This window comes from Etheostoma cragini, chromosome 18, assembly GCF_013103735.1.
Source record: "Etheostoma cragini isolate CJK2018 chromosome 18, CSU_Ecrag_1.0, whole genome shotgun sequence".
NCBI lineage: Eukaryota > Metazoa > Chordata > Actinopteri > Perciformes > Percidae > Etheostoma > Etheostoma cragini.
Genome location: NC_048424.1, coordinates 18,687,345 through 18,709,844, shown reverse-complemented (window position 1 = coordinate 18,709,844; position 22,500 = coordinate 18,687,345). Strand labels below are relative to the sequence as shown.

Genomic DNA, 22,500 nt, shown 5'->3' with positions numbered 1-22,500 from the left:
CTGCTGATGTGTCACTACTGCTAAGATGTATTCCCTATTTGGCTTTGATGAGGCCCCAGTGGACTAGAAGACAAAGGGTAATGACTCAGGTTTGGCTCTACATTGCACTGCATGCTGACCCAGAGTGTCTTGTCCCAGACTCGGTCCCTCTCATTTCTCCAGCTAAAATAAAGCGCTGACATTTGCTGCTCATGCACCATGCTGTGTTTTGCTGTAGATGCGAGAAACTGGTGAAAACCATTTAGCATGCATAGAATAAGGAGCTAACAAGGGCGAGGGGTGGGCGGGGTGTGTTCAGTGTTTTGTACTAACAAGAGTGTCATGCCTCTGAATTCATCTCCAATCACACCCTGATATTTTTACATAACTTTCCTACGCCATCTTGTACTGCTACTTTTCGCCTGTCTTTATCTGTTGTAGAAGCAGTGAACATGTAACTGTGCATATGTGTAGATTCCTGAGTGTGACCATCAGCCTGCGCGGAGAGGTTTAGTTCAGCTGTCTAACACTCTTCATTCCATTCTTCATTTATTATTGCAGTGCAAGGTTTATGGGGAACATTAACAAGACAGATGAGAGACTCACAAGGTTCTTAGAAAGCTCTGTAAAATGACAATTACTGGAGGTATTGACATGAGAAGGAAAAGTATGGAAGCAAAAACTGACAATCAAATAACTCAGATCTGTGTAAACAGACACAAAATAAAGGTCTTTAATTTAAAAATGCATAGGGAGACGATGTATTGAAAGCACTCCAACATACCATGTTGACACTTGCGTCACTTAAAAGGTTGTGCAGTTGCAGGTTTTACATAAAGTGAGCTGAGGGGGCGGTATAAAAAATGTGTTATCCTTAAATTAGTTAGCATTTTTGTACACTATAAAACATATTTTTTTTCACAATGAGTAAAAATAAACGCATCTTCTTATACAAGCTAGTTTTGATGAGAACCAGACTGAATTATTTGGAAAAAATAGCAGCCTATCTGACATGAAGCTAGACCCCCATCAACACATTGACCCAATACAGATGCAGATTCAGCTCTACTGCTGGTTGCAGGAATGAAGGAAGACTGACTGAATGAGTAAAACTTGCATTATGATTTAGTGTGAGCTAGCGGAGTGTATTTTGTAGTTTGCATCTTTCGTCAGATGCATAATAATTCCCCATAGGTTTGAAGTTGGGATGTCTTCAAATGCGGCACTCAAGCTCAATTCCTAATGATTTCTGCAGTGCTGGAATGCAAAGTGCACATACATTAACTATCCTACTATTCATACATGCTGTACAAATACAATTTACCTTCCTGTATCTCACAAGCAAACGCACACGCACCTACACTGACATAATGGCGAGGCTGTCATGCGTCTTGTGCTCATATCTCTCCCAGGACACATCTGTCTCCCACTTCATCTGCTGTCTCCAGGCTCAGCCCATCCCGTCTGACAGCCTATATTAACAGAAATCTGCTAGCAACTTGCTGTCAAAGCACGCTGCCCTCTCACTTTCAATACACCAGTGAGAGACTCTTTCCCTGCAGGTAACGGGATGTTTCTGACAGAAAAAAGAAGAGAGGCTAGTTTTTAGTTGTCATTTGTCAGTGAGTGTTGTTTAATAATCAGAGTTGTCATCTTGCAATATACCAAGCTCAGGTAAGTGCATGGTTGTTGGCTCTTAAATTAGGGGCTGACTCTGTTGGTAGCATTTACAGAATCTGATGCAAGCATCAGGTCCTCAGCCCACTTTAGCCTCTCAATGATCCTATTACCTTTAGCCTAAGCCGTTTTGTATCGCAATCCCGTTTTTGTTTTATTACACAGCCCTATTCTGAATGCTAGACCAATCAGACTGGCATGTGTTTGTTAGTCCTTTGGAGAAAATAACAGTGTTTATTAAAAGGTATTTATAAAATCCACGTTGAAATTCACATTGCAACTGCAGTTGAAGGGTCACATGGTCAGTTATGAATGAGAAAATTGTACAACTTCCTCTCCTTTTCAGAAGCAAGTGAATGCACTTAGAAGGCCCAGCGGGTCACATAAACACAAAGCAGCTTTCCCAATGCGCTTGAAAAGCTCCTACTTTAAAGATGCAAGGTTTAGAAAAACTTTATCTGAACACTTTTGTGTACTCATATTGCATAAGCTGTGTCATACTTAATTAACGTACCGCCTCCTGCTGAGTGTCCTCGTTCTATAGTGTCAGTTTTGTTATCAATGCTTCCTAAGGTTGGACGTTGTATTTGGGAAGGCAAAAAGAGAATGGCCACAATTTGCGCAAAATGTTGCTAATCACTCATAAATTCATTATGGACGTGCCAGAAGTGACACTTTTTGGTGCAATTGTGGATTCTCATCTCCACCTCCCATAAGCTATTACACTTACTGGGGTTGTCTATTCTTTTGTTTCTGTGATACTAAATAATGGATGGAATCTCTAAATAGAGAATTTAAAAAAGCTAAAGTACAGTCATTGGGCCCTACATTAAGTCAGTGCTAAAAGCCAACTGGAGATTTGAAAATATGACAAACATTGCATTTAACTTTCTAACCAAGCCACCTAACTGTAACTGTAATCTAAAAAATAAATAACAATAACAATTTCCCAGGGGATTTAGGCCCAGTGGACCACCACGCTTGCAGTACATTGGAGGGAACCCTGTCCTTGGTGAACTTGCGTCCTGCCATGGCTGGCTAAAAGCAATTTTCAAAATTGGATTTCCGGGCAAAGTAAATCTATCTTTCTTAGACAAATGGTTTCCAAATTGTGGCGCAGGGACGGTCTAAACTGCTTGGGAAGTTTCTGAAGGGTCTTCATAAAATTTTCAATTCACAAAGGATCCATTTTCTGATTGATGTGTCACTCTCTCCACCTCTACATCAACAATGTATTCATCTAAATTATACCTACAGATGCACACAGAGCTCTTCCTCACACTCCATTTTACTTCCTAAATAATTTGATCCCTCTGTATATTGAGGTCTATATAGAAAAAGACATACAGAGAGAGAGAGAGAGAGAGAGAGAGAGAGATCTCTGTCATAACAAAACAATACAAACCATATCTCTGGCCAATTCCATCCTGATAAAAGCTCAAACAAATAGTTCTGAATTTTGGGAAATACATTTATTTGGGCTCTTGCCAAGATTTAGATGAGAAGGGAAAACTGATTTGACTCTCACGGGAATGCTACTGATTTTCTCATCTAACTTTCATCAAGAAAGCAAATATTGGTATTTGCCAAAATGTTGAACTGTTCCCTCAAAGCAGCATTACATTGGCACTGCATGTTTTAGCTGGTAAATGACAAATCTTCATCACATATCCCATACTTTACGTTTTATTTTGATATTCTACATTTCATTGAACAATTGGTTTCTATTTATTTAACTACAGTATAACCATCAACTTCAGAGACTTTCTCCAGATAACCTATCACAGATAACATCTGTGCTGTGTTTGTATGGGCTAGAACTTTAGTAGACCTTGATGGTGTGTTCAAGACATTTTTACATCTAGAGTAGGTGAGAGCAATAGCACACACATCTTATCACAGTTCTTTTCCATGTATGTTTTTAAGACTATTTTACAAGTTTCTGAACAGTACAAACAAACACATGTCCATATTTAAAGAAATATGGTCCTACAAGGTAACTAAACACCACACTAAATCTGGTTCTCAAATTAAAACACTGACACTAAATCAGTTACTTTTCCAGATATTTATGCAGCGCCACCGGGCCGTATGCTGGAAATGCACTATGGGCCAATATAGCAATCTCTCTGTAAAGGCAAATCATGGAGACATTTTAAATGTTCATGATCTTTGCATGTGATGCATCATCAGACCTTTGGGTCTCTACAATGTCAATCAATCTCAGAACTTGTGGTATGCTTTCTAAGAAAGGAGCATCTTAGATGGAACTCTGCAAAAAAAAACAATGCAGCATGGCAGGGCTCAGTAACCGACTGCAGCACCTCTTGGATGCTTGCCTGGGTCTCCTTTCCCCGAGACAGATTGGCACCACACACACAGTTGCTTTCCCAAATCTCCCTTAGTCTTTAGAAAGTGTAAGAGGTCTGATAAGACATCTCAGCAGAGAGTAATACTAGAAAGGTTCCAAAACTCTAACCCATTTTTTGAAAATTATGATAATTACGGGTTGGTTAATGAACTAATCAAGGACATAAAGTGGCAGCATCAGCATTTCACAAAGGCAGCTGAGTGCAAACAGCTGTAGTTTGCACCCAGCTGCCTTTAAACACCAAAACACGCTTCATTGTTTCTAAAATGTCACAGAGGGCCAACTACTTTAAGATGTCATCATTACCCTTTCCAAATTCCAAAGAGTTTAATTTGAAAGTGAGATACTCACCATTTGGGAAGTCACTAGCTAGAACCAGAAAAAGCTTAAAAAGCTTTTCGAAACAATTTTTTTTAGGGTGGGGCCAAGGAATCATTCATTTTTTAAACTATTTTTGGGAGAAAAGGGTCAAATGAAAAGCTAGTACAATAGTCATCAGTCCCACAATCCACATTTCTATAAAAACAGTTTCTTATTATAGTGCAAAAACACAGGAATGAGGTTCCTTTTAAAAATGTAAACCACAGCAAACAAAAAAAAAACAAGGCAACCGGCTGATTAAAGAAGACTAAAAAGAAAAGTTGACCCCATCACTCAAGAATAAATGACAGTAGAAATAACATTAGAGGACTGCTTTTCTGTCCCTCATAATACACTCTGTTTGTTTTGAAGCATATTTTTAGCATTGGTTTGCACTTTCACAATTTTCTATAAATCTGTTTTCAGCCTTTACAAATCCCTTTTCCAAACACTTTTTCTTTGTATTCAGTTTTGATTGAAATGTGCCTAAAATCCTTTTTTTGTATGTATGTGTGTGTGTGTGTGTCTGTGCCCTTTTTGTAGGCAAAATGGGGAAACAGAACAGCAAGCTGACCCCTGAAGTGATGGAGGATCTGGTGAAGAACACAGAGTTTAACGAGCATGAGCTGAAGCAGTGGTACAAGGGTTTCCTGAAGGACTGTCCCACGGGCCGCCTCAACCTGGAGGAGTTCCAGCAGCTGTATGTCAAGGTGAGACTTAGCAGCAGGTTTGTAGATTGCCATTTTAAAGCCTAGAGTTTTTCAATATGGCCGACACCATGTTTGTTTTTTGTAACGGAACGTGACCATTTTTACATTCAAGAGAGTGGAGCTGGGGAGGATGACGCGGCCAAGCCAATGTTGTCTATGGTTGCAATGGTGCCGCGCTAAGCTAAACGCTAAAGAGGGAAAGTGGCCAACCAGCTAAAGCTAGGGGGAGTTTGGCCGACTTAAGTTAATGCTAGCGTTAGCTAACTAGCCTCGGCTGGCTAAGTGCTAAATATCGCTGAACAAGACATTTTGTAGGCTACCAAAATGTTCCAATTAACTTTGATGAAGTGAAAATACAGAGTGATAGGGTCAAAGTTACATTTTTATTTTTTTTATTTTATTTAACCTTTATTTAACCAGGAAAGTCCCGTTGAGATTAAAAACCTCTTTTTCAAGGGAGTCCTGGCCAAGAGGCAAAACACAATCAATTACATTTATAAAAGTTATATAACACAGACCGTTAAAAACATTTACAATGTAAACAGGTAATTTCAGGTTCTCTCAATCTGGATTTAAAAGCATTTAAGGAAATAAGTTCAGATAATTTCAAGTCTTTTTGCAAAGAGTTCCATGCAGAAGGAGCGGAGTAGACAAAAGCCCTTTTTCCAAGATTTGTACGGGCAAATGGAACAAAGAGCAGAAAGAGATCATCTGATCGCAATGAATAGAAACCAACACTTCTCCATGTGATTAAACTACTGATGTACGATGGCAACAGACCTAGCATGGCCTTATAGATAAAAATATGCCAATGCCCTGCTCTCCTGTTTGACAGCGATTGGCCATCCCACTCTGGAATACAAGTCACAATGATGGGTTAGATTTTTACAGTTAGTAATAAATCTCAGAGACGCATGGTACACAGTGTCAATCTTATGCAGACATTGTGCTGAGGCGGTCCCATACACCATATCACCATAATCTAAGATAGATAAAAATACATAAAGGCTTTTACACTTCTTTATGCAACCAGTGGAGTCGCCCCCTGTTGGGAATGAGATAGAATGCAGGTTTAAGGTTTAAGCCACTTCTGAATCGGCTTCATTTTTCAGACCAGGAAGCTCAATCTATTCTTTTTTACAGTCTGCGGGCACACAGATCATGTAACTCTGATTTGATCTGACTGGAGGTCAGTAAGGCAGTAGATGTTTAGCAACTAACATTATGGTTGGATAGAATACAGAAAAGGATTTTTCAAAAAACCCTGCTAGCCTTATTATAGTCGTTAACATATTCTGTTTTACATGTTCTACCAACAGCTCAATTTTTTTGTGTTGTATTGAGGGTAAGTAAATGGTTTAGACATTACTTTGAAATTATACATTTATACAATTGTATATGTGTTGGATAATTACAAAACTTAAAAAAATTACATATTTTGTATCTACATAATTTTAATATACAAAACTATTGTTTAGGAGTAGACTAAAATACGTTTAAAGCAGCATTAATGGAATTTATTAGCCCACGTGGGGGTTGTGGAACAAGCTATAGACACAAAGTTGACATGCTATCACTGTATGGTTATCATGTTAACAAACAGTTGCTCATTTACACATGTAGCAGAGAAACCAAAAAATTGTTAGAATTAATATAAAGTTTTATGGTCCCTGGCCCTTTCAAATATACAGTAAGTCCAATATTGAATAGTGAAAACTACAATGGAGCTAACTCAGTGCCTGAATCCATGTATTTATGGACTTGAGCCTTAATAATCCCCCAAGATTTTATTAAATTGGCTGTAAAGTTTTAAACTACAACACAGAGTTGTTTGAATGACTTAAGTCTTCAGATAAGATCTTAATAAATGCAACAAAGACATGTAGCTATAGTAACCTTTAAAACAGTGGTTTACCATTCCCCAAAACACGGAATAAAACACGATCTAACCATTTCTTTTTTTAACTTTAGATAGCTTAAGTATAATATGATGTAACATGAATTAGGAGGAGACAGTATTGAGATGTTTAATAACATGTAGTTGTCTTTATGGGTCATAGTATTGAGGTTAACTTACATATATATGGCCTCTATTTTATCTGCTGAACCATAACATTTGACAAACAGACCAGATTTAATTCACAAAGTATATCATGGCTACACTTCATCCGTATTTTAGTCTGGTATGTTTAATATGTAAATAGTTATTTCTTTCTAATTGATCTGTTAATGTCATGTAGTCATTGTTTCCAATGAATAGTTTTATAAACCTTGGTTTGCCTGGTTCATCACTGAACCCAGCCATCACGCACCACACTGTCACATCCTGCGCCACCCACCATCACAAGTAAATTCTCAACCTGTGGAATCTCTGAACTCCCGAGGGTAACATATGGCTCTTTATCGGCTAAATGTCCAGAATGTATCCGTGACTAGTTGCTAACTATGTCCGTCTACTGTTTGGTGCTGGGCGGGTAGCGTAGGGAAGATGTACAGTATCTAACCTCTTTCACTGACAACAAAACAACGTTGATGAGTGTGGTGAGAGTGAACTAAAACAATAGTGTTGTGGATGCGGAAAACCAAAGCAATAAGCTAAAAGATACTAAAACACCATACGTAGAAGTATTTGTAACCAGAATAATAGTCATAACGGTAGCAGTAACACTGATAGTAGTTGTAAAGGTAATAGAGAAAATGCAACAGTAGCATTTGTAATAGTATCGCAGCATCAGTGTCAATTATTTGCAATTTAACAAAACGTATTCTCAGTGGGTTTTCCCACAATGCATATTAACAGGGTTGGTTGGGGTCACATGAATACATTCTGAATCACCACTGAAACCACTGAGGGGAATTGCAATCCCATTAGAAACCCTGCAAGATTTTAGCAGGCATCCTGCCATGTTCCCATTCGCCATGCCTGTATCTGGGCAAAAAAACAACAGAGAGGCACATATCAACGGCGTTCGGATGATTACCTTCTCATGCCAATATGTAGCATTCCCTATCTCATTACCTCTGATGGGCTAGTGTGAATTTATTCCATAATTTAGTCATTTAGTCTTATAAAACAGGCAGGGACACTCTCATGGAAACAGTGATGATCTCGTAATGAAAGGGAAATTGTGATAATAAGCTCAATAAGTGGATATGAATACAGTGAATATATTCACTACTACCGAGTACTTCTACTTCTAACTAGAACTCTGCTGCTAATTCTAAAGGATGCATAAAATGAGGCAAATGTTTTACCTCAGCTATGACCTACTGAACTTTAATTGATAAAATAAAACCATCTACATACAGGAAGCCGATTCTGGTTCATAATCCTGTGTTTATATAGTAATACTGTCTGTCCCTATTTTGTCTTACATCAGACTGATGTCAGCATATTGTGTCCTCTTGTACTGTATGTTTTAACTTCCCAAGAGGTCTCACGGAAGAAAGCACTGTGAGTAGTGTAAGAATAGGCTTTCATCTTTTATCACTGGTGCCAGGAAATGCCTCATAACCAGAGGGGGCTGCCGTTACATAAGACGCGCCTGAGCACTGAGGTCATGGGTGCACTTCCTCTAAATGCCACCTGAGCTCATGCATCAACTGAGACCAGAAGAGAAAGTTAAATAAAACAAAATCATGAAATCATCAGAAAGTGATAGTGTGACAGTATCTACACCATGAGTACAAACCTAAACCTTAAAACCATAAGTAAAAAGGCATAAAAATCGAAATCCCCAAAAAACCTGGACTCCTGGGAATGAAGATAATACTAGAGGTATTGAAACACAAAATAAATTGGATGCAATATCCCTTAAAAGCTCTTTACAGCACAATACCACAGCATATGAGCAACAGAGACAGGACAACTTGCAGATGCACAAAGCTCAGATCTAAAAGGGTCTTGTAGGCTTCTGGGTTAAAGCCCATTATTGATGCATCTTATTGTGTTTCTAGGCAACATAATATCAGTGATAGGGCTTTATTTAAATCCAGAAAGCTGATCAGTGGAAAAACGGTCAGCTGTGACCTCACATTAACGGACAGATTGTTCCTGTGAAGAGTGACTCTGTTTGTGTGTGTGTGCATGCATGTAAGTGTGTGTGTGTGTGTGTGTGTGTGTGTGTGTGTGTGTGTTTGGGGGGGTTGCAAGAAAGCGAGAAAAACAGACGGAAAATGGATAGGAAAAGTAAACAAAGTGAAATAAAGTATGTAGACATTATTTATTAGTCATTAAAGGGTTGTGAGACCTCTGCAAGAAAAGTTGTTTGGGAATATGCGTGTGTGAGAGTCTGTGTCCTCGCTGTGCATGCATGCATGACATAGGCCGGGTTCGACACACCTGTGCACCCAGATCGTTATTTTTCTACACGCCGCTGCCTGTCCCAGAGCTGTCAGATCTCGCCAAAATTGGTCAGATCTGCACCTGCGACAATAGTCCGAAAGCCTCTCCCGGCCAAGGTGCTAAATACAGTGTTGCCTCCACTTGGCATGCCTTCCCGGACTTAATGTACTGCTTTGGCTGTTCTCTCGCCTTCTCCTTCTTTTTCTTCTGTGCTCTGTCTCTGACTCCTTTAATGCACACTGCCTCTGTGGAGGTAATCATCTCTTAGGCTGTGAAAAGGGAGACAGAGGAAGAGAAAGTGATAAAGAGGGAGCGCTGAGAGGGAGATGCATCAAAGAACAGGAAGAGAGGAAGAAACAGACAAAAAGGAGAGGGAGCAGGTGGGGCATGTCGGCTGGAAATAATAGGTGTGCGTATTTCGGGGCAGTCTGTGATATTCATATTTGATGCTGTGATGTAGCATATAGTCTACAGAATTTCTTTGTGGCCAGTAACCAGAATCATCATTTCATACAGTTTTATTTGATTTAAAGTAATACGTCTCAGATCTTTCAAACAGTCAGATTGCTTTTATATAATCAAATAATTACTCCTGATCAATTGCTGGATTCAAAATTATGCCTAAATGGATATAGAAATTAAGATCTCAAATTTGAAGTAGTTGAAATGGTGTCTGGGTGATAATAGCACAATTTAATTGCCCATCAGTGATGTCAATTTAAATTAAACAGCTCATTTAAATGCACATTTTGCATTTAAATGATCAGTAATCTCTCACTGAGGCTTAATAGATTCATTTTTTAAGTTTAATCTTGTAGAGAAGGAAAAAGGGATCTACTAAGGCTTTTCATTGAATTGAATTTGTATTGTGTGTATTGTTTGTATGCACATCTTTTGGGAATTGTAATGTGTACAGGTCCGGTCCCACTGCAAAATTCTAAGTCTACCCAAAAATAGACATTGCTAGAGGCTTGGGGACATAGGGACTAGTTATTCACAGTAGCTCTCAGAGAGTCTTTCTAATTTTTTTTCACTTTAGACGTTCCACTGACAGGGAATCGGTAGCTGAATTTCCAGACTCACTGTGTTTATTTTAGTTTTTCTACAGGCCCAATTTTATTGTCATACCAAAATGTTCATGTATCTGTAAAAAAATCACTTGACACTTAATATTTACCTGCAAATTTAGTGTAATGCTGCTGTGTCTGTCTTGATTTTCGCTTTTCGAGCAGCGCGCCACTATTCATAAATCCTTGTCAAACTATGCGGGATCATTAATATGACCTCCCGGTGCTTCATTTTCCGTGGCTATGCCAATGCCAGTCAGGGATGTAAAAACGGACGGGAGGCCACCGTGACAAGTCACACTGTAGCGCTTGCATGCCACAGCGTGTGAAATGTCTCATCCCTGACACGACACCCGCTCTGGGAGCCATTTGTAAAAGCATAAAGACGCTCCCTGAGATGATAAGGTGATAGATTTTGTCACTAGATTTGTTTTGTTTTTTAGCTTGATGCATGCAGAGACAGCAGCCACACTCACGTATAGCCGTGAACACACAACTGTGATCCATGCACATACACAAAACATCATTCTTTTGTTTGGAACATGATGCTATAATTGAATATCCCTGTAAGACATTATACATGAAATAAGCCCCAATAATGTTGGTCTCCTGTCAGTTAGTGTTATGTTGTTGTTAGTGTGATGAGTTAGCATGTACTTCATTATGGTTTCTGCTACATACAGCAACCTTCTGTGCTTTCTACTCATAGCCCTCTGTTATTGTTTCTATGGAGAAATACAGAAAGAGAGAATTAGCGAGAAACCAGTTTGATATTGCCACTTTAAATTTACAGGTGCTGTCATGATTTCTGTGCAGGTCTGGAAAAAAATGCATTTTATTATTCCTTGCAATTCAGTTGTCATTGGTTGGTTTGTATCATTGAACATAAGCTTGGGAAAGGAATGTGACATTTTGAAATGAAAAATATGAACATTTTAACTCCTGGCTTGTTGCTTTAGATGAGAAGCAAAATGAAATGGAGTGAGGGTAGACTTGCTCTAGATTGAAACACATACATTACATAGGTTGTGACACATACAAACACACACACACACACACACACACACACACACACACACACAGATGCTGACCTGAATGTAGATATAAGGATGGATTCCGCTCTGTTGCATCTCGCTTGCATAGCCTCAAGACATTTTGCTGTTGACGGGTGTGTGTGTGTGTGTGTGTGTGTGTGTGTGTGTGTGTGTGTGTGTGTGTGTGTGTGTGTGTGTGTGTGTGTGCGCGTACGTGCGTGCGTGCCTATCGCCCCAGAAACAAAGATAGGAAGGTAAAAGGAGCAACAGACTGACACTGACATCATCTGGCCAACAGCCTGTTTCTGTGAGGAAACCTATGTTGTCGGATCACAGGACACAAAAGACTGACAAGAAGAGAAATAAAGAGATGCATAGACATGGAAATGGAGTTTTAATTATTTGAAAAATTCTTTTGTAATGACTTAGATAGATGTGCTTTACAGTAGATCTAGGCCTCTGCAGTGGCTGCAACAAAGAATAGAGATGACAAAGAAGGTTTGGTAAGCATGCTTAAATTCACTACTGCCGTGTTAAATAATGACTATCATACAACTGTGTTCCATTGGTATTCATTAAATCAGGCAAAACTCTAATACTCATAATCAGATATTTGAAAAAAAAAATGTATGATTTTTTTTGGCTCTGCGCCAGCAACAGCCTGGGGCGGAGGCATTATGTTTTCAGGTTAGCTGTTCGTCTCAATCTAGTTAACCCTGGAGGATGTTTCTTCAAAAATGGCACAAATATCTACTGGGACTCAAGGATGAACTCATTAGATGGTGGTGGTCAAAGGTCACCCTCGAACGTCATTTGTTCTTTAAAGCATATCATTGTGTGTACTTCGTCCACAGCAATCCCACCAATCAGTCCCAAAACGTAAAGAATTAAAAATGAATGCCGTAAACATATCATTGGTAAATCTTTACAATCATTCCCCGGAACAAACCAATCAGGCCTTATTACCTTATTGCATAAGGTTCTCCATACCTTGCCATATTCAGTGTTTAGCTTGCTATTTCAAAGGTTGTTGTTGTTTTCCGTAGCAAAGGGATTTTGAGAACGGCAACACACGAAGCTCATACTGCTGGTCAGTGAATCAAAAATGGTGAGAAAGGGTGGAGGAAATGGGATAGCTAGTAGGTGCTAGAAGCTACAGTGCGAACAGACCATTGGTCAGCTTCATTCTTAGCTCACACTCATTGGGGCGATCGCAGAAGAGCAGTGCTAATTAGCGGTAGCGTAAACCGCCGGGACGTTAACCCCTCGACCGGGATCCCAAGGTTATCAGCGCGTAACCTCTGTATGAGCACCGATCTGGGCAGCAAGCGAGTCAGGAGGAATATATTTAATGTCATCTTATCATCCCAACCTGTGAGAGGCAGTGATGTGCTGCATGGCATCCAGTCTGCTGGAAATTCAAAAGAAGAAGGGCTGTGCATCTAATCAGCATCCTATACATATACCGTTCCCAGTCTCACCAAATGTCATTGCGATACTTACAGTATGTAGGGTTTTGTGAATTGTGTTTTGTGTGAAATTATGTCTTTTTTGAAATTTTGTCTTAGGCGGTGTCGTGGTTTAGGATCCTAGTGGTCTGAGGGTAGAAGCTCCTCCTGAGCCTCTCTTTATTCTGAATGTCAAGTACATAATTTCCCTTAAACAGGCTTTAAAGTGTTAGATATGAGAACAAAATCGGGTGTTGTGTTTTGTTACCCTGTAGAGCTATACATTTTAAATAGGGAAATTAGTTTGGTCTCACTCTTTTGAGACCACTCATTTGCAAAATACTCCTAAAACTAACCACGAATCGTGATAAGATCTTGGATCATGATATTGAGATATGATATTTTTGCCATAAGACCCACCCCTTACGGTACATACTATATGATGGATACACTGTTTCTAAATTGTGATAACCTTACGCCAGCTGACAGCTTTGTCCTAGCCAGTGTATTTCATAGGCTCTGCTTAAAATATGTAAAACAAATATTTCATTAACTCATTTTTTACATTTTGAAATACAATATGCTTGAAATGACTAATTTGTACAACGGGATGTAATGAAACAATACTTAATATACTATATGATTTATATAACTGTATTTCCAATATTAAGGCATGGAAAAAGGCAGAATGAGGGCTTTTTTTAAAGATTCAGATCTCAAAATCATAGCATGCAGTTCATTTCATCCCATCCTAGAGCTATATTGGCATTATCAGGCAAGTCCATTACTAACTTGATGTTTCAATCCCATAAACAGTACACAATATAAAATACTTGTTTTCGATCCAAATTTGGAAATTTACTCTCTACAAGCCACAAACATTGTAAATGAAAATACATTTATATGTACATGTATAGTAGCAACATAAGTTTAATCCACCCTTAATTTACCTTTTAAAATATGCATACAACTATTGTAGAACTTGTTCTATGATATCAGAACATATACTGTATAACATGTAAACGCAAACAATGTACCAAGCACAAATATGTACTGAACTGGCTCTGAAAAACATTTGATTTTAGGACACCAGTTAGAAATGTGTGCTTCTTTAATTCCTAAAGTGGTGTCCCTTCACATTGGAAAGTGGCCTAATAATGCGGCAACCTCACTCACTACCTTACTCTCGTTTTCCAACCTCCTTTTTCATCTCTTGCTTTTATGTTTCCATCTCTTGCTTTACCCACTTCCTGTCTAAGCTCCCTTCCTCTTGGTCCAAGTGGTCTTGTGGCTGCCATGCACTAAAAATAGCTTTTGTCATCTCAGAAGCTCTGATGCCATTTTCCATAGCTGTCACAGCACAGGCACACACACAGAGCTGATTGCTGTACATAGTGTCTCCTGAAAGGCAAGAAATTCTGTTTGTGTGACTTAGAAATAATTTGCGTCCACATATTAAGACTTCTTTTTACAAGTTACAATGTGCTCAAATATAGAAACAATCCCAAAAAGAGTTGAGTCAGAGAAATGGTAATGATAAACTCTGGAAAAAATGAATCACTGATAATGATAGTGACTAGTTTACAATGTTTAGAAAGCATAGAGGGAGGGGAATCTTACACTGAATAAGCAGACTATCATTTTCACAAAAACAACATTTTTCTAATCTTTCAGAACAGAAAATTGGTGTTAATTGCTGAGAGTGTTAGTGTCAGTGTTTGCAGACGAGATGCATTAATCATCTGCAAGAGAGACATGCACATAAATTCACTCAGAGGAAAGAAGTAGACACAGAGAGAAGGAAACAAATGGATGGTTGCATTTATAATAACAGTCTCCTGCAATGGTAATATCTTACTTCGGACCTTCAAACAAACAATTTTCTTTGTCAGGTATAATTTCAGTCAAATGTTATGCCTTGAAGTTGAATTATTCAGCAACTTATAGCGAGTCACTGCTATTGCTGAAGTGTTAGAGAAGAAAAAGGGAAATCAGTGAGTGCTTTAACACGTTTTTTCTAGGTTAGAATGGGTCTTTGGGGGGGGGGGGGGTAAATAACGTTGTGTTACCTTATTTGACAGAAATCTATGCATTAACCTGTTATTTCGGACAATTTGATCAGCAAAAATGTATATTATGCTTGAGTAAATAAAGCCCCAGATAACCAAAGTTAATAAGAAAATTATATCAATATTTAAGCGAGTCCGGTACAGCCTGACTCTGGAGATAAAACTGAGATTAGCGCTCATTTTTAATTTTATGTCCTAATAAACGTTTTTTTGGTAAATTGCTCTTAAACACAATTAGAGAGGATTTGAATTGTTACTTTTATGCTGTTACCTTTCGGACTGGCTAAAACCTTTTTGGAGGGCTGCCTAAAATTCTTCTATGCAGGAAAAACCCTGCCTTAAAGTGGCCAAGGTAAGATAACAGGGCCGGTTCTGGGAGAAAATCATATTCAGATTGAGCTGTGTATTACCAATAGCACATCCTCTGTAAGAATTATTCAGTTATCATGGTTCGGCAACAAACCACAAAACTATTAGTCTCATTTTGCAGGTATAAATCAGGTGGTAGTGAGAATGAACCTTAACAGAAAGATCATAACAAAAGATGATGGTTAAAAAAATGATGCCAAGATAATGGTTGCGTCTGAAATTCCATACCAACATGCTATGTGAGTTTTTTTAGTATGACCAAAATCTTAGTTTGAAGCCAATAGTACTTGAATTGCATACTATTTCCAGTAAAATATTATATTATGCAAACATTAGACTCTACGCCAGCATAAGTAACCCACAATGCAATTGTATGTTGAACGATAGTACACATATTACATATGTAGTGCAGGGTTTGGGATTTTGGACGCAACTATTGTTGTGTTTTCACATATGCACTTAAGGTCAAGTCAGATCAGCTTGTATTTGTCAAAGTACTCTGTAAAAAGAATACGCATTGTAAATCAATGGAGTGGCCCTCTTCCCAGCTTGTAGTGCATTGGAGTAGAACATTATTAGGTTAGAAGCCTGGCTTGCCCTTTCTTTCTTTCTTGCTCTCCTTATCTTGTGTCTCATATTTGCTCTCTTGGTTTCTCTCTGTCTTGCCATTTGTATTTATTCTCATTTGTTGCTGCCAGCTTTTGATTTGTCTCTTAGCTTCCTGTCTCTGTGTCTTTCTGTCTATCTAATATAACTTTTTATTTAAAAATAAAATTCTCATTCACTTTTTACAAAGAGTCAGATGAGACTATCAATACCACTGTCATGTCTGTACAATAAATAGGAATCTACAGCCAGGAAAGTCAGGATAAAAAGTGAAAAAGGGGGTCAAAAACTAGCCTGGCTCTCTCCAAAGTAAAAAAGAAAAAAACACCTCTCCGCCCCTCTAAATATATAAGAGATTAAATATTACTTATTCATATATTAAATTGTGTTTGTTTATTCTGTACAGAAACAGAAATGTAAGAAATAGTTTGGGATGAGCTATAGTTTTACAGGGAGTTATGAGCAGTTTCTTGGCCAGCCAGTAAATAAATGTAGTTACATGTAAAACAAATTACACTAACAAGGTGTTCCTCAGGGTTCAACACTGGGTCATCTTTAATTTTGACTGTTCTGTCCCTGTGCTTCTGCCGTTCTGATCTTGCCTCATACTTAAATATTTACTAAGTAAAGTCACTTTCAGTTCTCTCAGCATAATCAGTCTCACTCACTTTCCCATTCGGATGCTCTCTTGAGTTTGAGAGTCTGCAGAGAGACAGATTTTGTTCTTGTCATGTGTCCTCACTGACCCAGCTGTTTGATCAGCATAACTTAATATAACTTAACTGCTGACGGATTGAAGCAGTTCTCATAACGGAAGGCCAGAAAAACTGGACAGTTATGCCATTAGTGCGATTAGAGCCAATGGCTTGTTTTGCCACAAAATGATGCAAGTAACATAACAGCTCTTGTCACAGTTTACATGGTGTCATAACTACATCTGTATGATTTGAAGTTATTTTTATTATCAGATGCAGAACAATTACTGCATTGTTACTATTATCTTAATAGTTATCACTAAAAATCTTGAGTCTCAGGTTCCCTCCAACAATGCTAATTAAATTGGTACAAAACAGGAAATCAAGTAAAAAAAACTATAATAATAGTGAATAACTTGAATAAGTTAAAACATTTACAGTATATAATACATAAAAATGTGTAATAAGGTAATATAGCGTGTTGAAGACCGTAATCTTAGTGTATATACACTACCTGGTCAAAGGTTTGGGGTCACTTACAAATTTCCTTACCACCCCAATATAGACAGAATACCAGCTGATCTGAGTGGGGGGCTGATCTTTAATGCAATAACTACATTGCCGATAATCACCAACCATTCATTCAATGTTCCAACGGCACATATTGTTTATTAATCTGATATCATTTTAAAAGAACTCAGAAAACATTGGAGAACCCTTTTGCAAGGACATAATGTAATCTGAAAACTACTGCCCTGGTTAAAAAAAACATGCAGGTGATTTCAGCTGGTGTTCTGTCTATAATGGAGTGCAAAGGAAATTTGACCCCAAACTTTAAACCGGTAGTGTGTGTGTGTGTGTGTGTGTGTGTGTGTGTGTGTGTGTGTGTGTGTGTGTGTGTGTGTGTGTGTGTGTGTGTGTGTGTGTGTGTGTGTGTGTGTGTGTGTGTGTATGTGTGTGTGTGAGTGTTTGTGTACATTTTGGTTACAGGGGCAAAGGTGGGCTTCTGAAAACCCATTAGTAAATTTGTTTGAATCAATTTGTGATTATATAAAGGGTCTCCAAGCAACTCGCAGCAACATCCGAATTTGACTCCCCATGGGTACAGTGTGCCAGATAATATGGCTGCCAGATTCCAAAATAAGGTTTTACCGGGAGCTTGGTTTTCTAAAAACATTTGATTATAGAGGTCAATCTGAACACAACCACAAAATTTGAAAATTGTTAATATTATGTACTGCATCAGCTATACAATCATTGATGTTTTTTACTTTGGTAGTGATGAATAATTAATGTATAGTTATAGGTAAGGCTGTAAGTTGTGACTGTGACTAACTAATCTTAAGATGTTCTAAATTAAGGAAAAAGTCATAAAAAAGGTCTTTAAAAGATTCTCATGAACGGATGCTTGGTTTTTGGTGGAATTGTTTTGAATGCACCAGTAAACCCAATTTATTTAATTAATTTAGCTTATGGCCTTAGCTGTTTTCATGCGGAATTTGACCAATTTTTCCAATCATGCTATCTTGTGATTTAATTTTGAAAGGATGGTGGAATTAGCATTAACGTCACAGAAAATGAGCCGAACAAAGTTGATACTCATCTGGCGATAGCAATGTGCTTTCATTCTGCGCTGTAACAAGAGTGTGTTGATGACATTAGTTAGCTAGCTAGCTCATGTTTCCATGTTGGAAAGCCACATTACCAGCATGGCTATGTCGTTACCATGAAAACTCATGCTGATAGGTTGATATCTGGACACACAAATCCGATAGGATCACTTACAAATAGCAGTGCAGACTTTCTTAAAGATCTGATTTGAGAGACATATCAGATTTGCCTGCAGTCTGAACGTAGCCTATGTTGTTTCCCACTGTTAAATGGCTCACCAACTGAGCATCAAAGTTGTTCAAGGAAATAGATGGGACTAATTTTCCTTCATGAAAAGAGGAATTGAAAATGCATTTGACTTGGCCATGTGGGACCTATAAAGTGAAAGAGATCGAAAGGTTGATACTGTTTATCTTAATGGAATACATTAATACACTGCAAAACAACATCACAATACTGCTAATTACTCACAGCAGTCAGACCTTCAAGTCCCTGTGTCAAAATACAGCTATATCTATATTTACATGCACCTCAGGGTTAGAACAAATGCACATTGAATTTATATCCTTGACTTGTGGGTGTTTGAGCGCTCTCTAAGTCAGGTGGCAATATTCAGCAGGGAGTACAAGCACATTGTTTGCATTCATATTCAAACAAGTTTTTTCATACACATGCACACACTCAGAAAGTCAGACATGATTGAGCTGCCATGAATGATAAGTTTATGCCTGAGGAAGAAAAGCCAAGAAGGTTTGATGAGCCATGTAGAATGTAAATAATGAACCATATTCTAGAAATCTCACGAAAAATGGGAAGGAGGTTGTGTGTCGTGCTCCATCTTGTGCTATTCTCCCGCTACATCTCGCTCGCCCCTTTTCTTCCCTCGCCTCTATCTTCTTCATACCTTCCTCTCTGGCGCTGTCTTTTGGCTGAGCAAGAGAGGCTCACAGGCCAATTATGAGCTTTTCAAAAGGTGGCTTCAGACTGCACAAGCCGCTGTGGATTTATCTTGCCAAGCACTTTGACGGCCAGCCCTTCTGGACACACCACTGGCAAGTGCAGATAAAGCGAGCAAGTCTTCCATTTCTCTTTGTTATTGTGTCTCGCTTGCTTTGAGTTGCGTCACAAGAAGCAGAGGGTAGACCTCATGTCTACCTGCAAACCTGGCAGCCAGCAGTGAGTCACACTCTGCCCCCTGCCCTGCTTGGCTGCTTTTCTGTATCTGTTAAAGATCTGAGTCTGTATTGAAAAAGGCAGAACAATGGCACTGGTGGTATACGCTACATTTGACAATTTCTGTACTTAAAGGTTGACAATAACCGTTTTTTATCAGGGGTATTGATAGGAAAACTGCTATGTATGTAGTCTGATGTATTTACCTCTCATTGCAGCCTTTCCTTGCTCCTTTTCTCCTTTAGTCATGCTTTCATCAATGCAAATAACTAATCTCCTCACCTTCCACTGAGGCATGGAATACATTTCCACACTCAATAGTGCCATCTGCTGTTGTGCTGTCATTTACACTCCTCATTCAGAGTTGGTGCTGCCAGATGGGTGTTTTGTAAGCACAGTTAAATCAAGGTCGGGGACAGGTCTGCTTCACATTCCTCTTAAATCACAAGCTAAATGATTTTGTGCGCTCCAGGAATCAGCTACACAAAATCAGCCTTGGTAGACAACATGGATTTACAGTCAGCCTTCCAAAGCAGATTGAATATCCTTTTAATCGATCTACCATATGCTTTGCATGTGGTGTCAAACAAGAGGATTGCTGCTCCCCACCTCCAACACACACACACACACACACACAACCAGTACTTGTGACACATATCATTCATGCTTTATGTTTTAATCAAGTGGCCTCTCTTCTTAAAAGTCTGTTGTCTCACTGAATTAAAGGCTAATTTCTCCAAACCAAAGCCATCTTGACAACCTTGAACGTAAACAAAGGTCAGACGTGTTTTAATGCAGTCTGATTACACCGCAGTAGCCAGAGACAGATGCCTGACACCGTCTTTGATTGTGTCGACAGTCTGCTTTCACATCATATTGTTTAAAGCAAATTACAAATTAAGTAGTTGAGTGGGGAAAGACGTTAAAGGTCCCATGACATGGTGCTCTTTGGCTACTTTTAAATAGGCCTTAGTGGTCACCAAAGACTGTATTTGAAGTATCTTTTATATAGACCTTAATGGTCCCCCAATGCTGTATCTGAAGTCTCTTTTATATAGACCTTAGAGGTCACCTAATACTGTATCTGAAGTCTATTTTATATAGACCTTAGTGGTCCCCTAATGCTGTATCTCAATTCTGTTTCCCAAAATTCAGCCTTGGTGCAGAATTACAGCCACTAGATCCAGTCCCACAATGAGCTTTCCTTAGTATGTGCCATTTCCACGATTGTACCTTTTGAGTAAGAGACATGGGGTGGGGGGCAAGGTGGAGGGTGGGGGTGTGGCCTTCACCAACTTCCAATTTGCTCGTTTGAAAGCCAAGTTCTCTGGGTGGGCAAAGCAGAGAAGGAAGGGGAGGTAACCCAGTTCCAGATCGGCCCATCTGAGCTTTCGTTTTCTCAAAGGCAGAGCAGGATACCAAGGGCTTGGTTCACACTTATTGCCATTTCTAGCCACTGGGGGACCATGGGCAGGCTGCGGGCACTCATATTAATGTTAAAAAACTCATAAAGGGAAAGCTACTGTGGTAACATTGCGGTTTTACAGTTCCTGTCAACTGCTTTGAGCCAAACAAACGTAAGGAACAGGACACTTAAGTTGGTTACCTTGCTGAGAAGTTTGATATGTGGATCCTGTCGCTTAGCTGTTCCTGACTGATCCATTTCTCCTTTGCAAAAATTAAAAAAAATCATTTGCTGAAATAAGGTAAAGAACACATAGCGAATGTTGTTAGAAATAGTTTCAGGGATAAATTACTGCTAACTTGCTTATGTTTGTTGACACACATATATCACAGCAGACACCCACCTGAATAAAGCAATGGGGGTGATTAAAATTCATTTTACAGTGCAAAGGAGATTGAGAGAAAGTGTGTGTGTGTGTGTGTGTGTGTGTGTGTGTGTGTGTGTGTGTGTGTGTGTGTGTGTGTGTGCTTGTGTGTGTGTGTGTGTGTGTGCTTGTGTGTGTGTGCTTGTGTGTGTGTGCTTGCGTGTGTGCGCGCTTCTGTGTGTGTGTGTGTGTGTTTGTGTGTTTTCTAATTGTGCAGACTCTAGAGTAGAGCTGGGGCGAGATTGAGAAAATCCACTATCACGATATTTGGGACCAAACACCTCAATATCGATATTGTATGGTTGACTATTGTTGCTTTCACAAAATATTTACACAATGATGTTGACAAATAATCATCAGTAATGTGGATATATTGACTAAGGTAAAGGCAAATAATAAAAGAGCTGTAACAGTCTAGTAAATATAGAAAATGACATCATTTTACTGTATTGCAGCCTTTAAAAACAGGAAAAGACAACACTTGTGTCATATTACGATGTAATGATATCCAAAATCTAAGACGATATCTAATTTTGTATCACAATATTGATAAAATATAGACATATTGCCCAGCCCTACCCAGGGGTCTTGGAAGCAGGAGCAGCTACAGCAGTGCGCTGGCTAAGTTTCTGTTGCTGCTTGGCATGTCACTGAGGGTTTATGTAAGAGCACATGCAGGCTCTGTCACACACACACACACACACACACACACACACTGTAAATACCCCAGCCATGGATTATGCTTGGATCACCTCCCTCTGTCCCTCTAAAGCTGTTGCGTTCTGCTCAGCGAATGATGCTTTGATGAAGCAACGTAAACAGTCATATGCAGCGACAGCCAGTGCTGTCACGCCAAGGTCCTGCTAGTGTGTACCTCCAAACAAGCTTGACTGCATGTGACAATGTTAGCAAAGAGATGCATGCAACATAAGGCTTTATTTACACAGCCCTCTGGTGCCGCAGTGGAAAGACGGAAATCTTCAAGAAACAAGTCAAAGCGAAAGCTTCATTTTTTAAAGGAGAGCTGTAACAATTGCAAATGTTGCTGTGCAATGAATTGTCTCAGAAACAATTGTGATCGACAATCAAGGGTGGGCCGACAAGCTTTCTGGGCTGACTGCTGGCATATGCATATATATATATATATATATATATAC

General features: G+C 39.0%; 1 protein-coding gene across 2 annotated transcripts in view; it reads left to right on the top strand.

Moving 5' to 3' along the window:
• vsnl1a (visinin-like 1a) overlaps nt 1-22,500 on the top strand; it is a 37,114-nt gene that overhangs the window by 1,105 nt on the left and 13,509 nt on the right. The window contains exons 2-3 of one of the 2 annotated variants that reach the window (XM_034900126.1): nt 1,392-1,541; nt 4,931-5,097. In XM_034900126.1, coding sequence (XP_034756017.1) covers nt 4,936-5,097 — 162 coding nt within the window. In that variant the 5' untranslated portion in view covers nt 1,392-1,541; nt 4,931-4,935. The remainder of the gene's footprint in view (nt 1-1,391; nt 1,542-4,930; nt 5,098-22,500) is intronic. The other variant, XM_034900125.1, reaches the window with a different exon arrangement.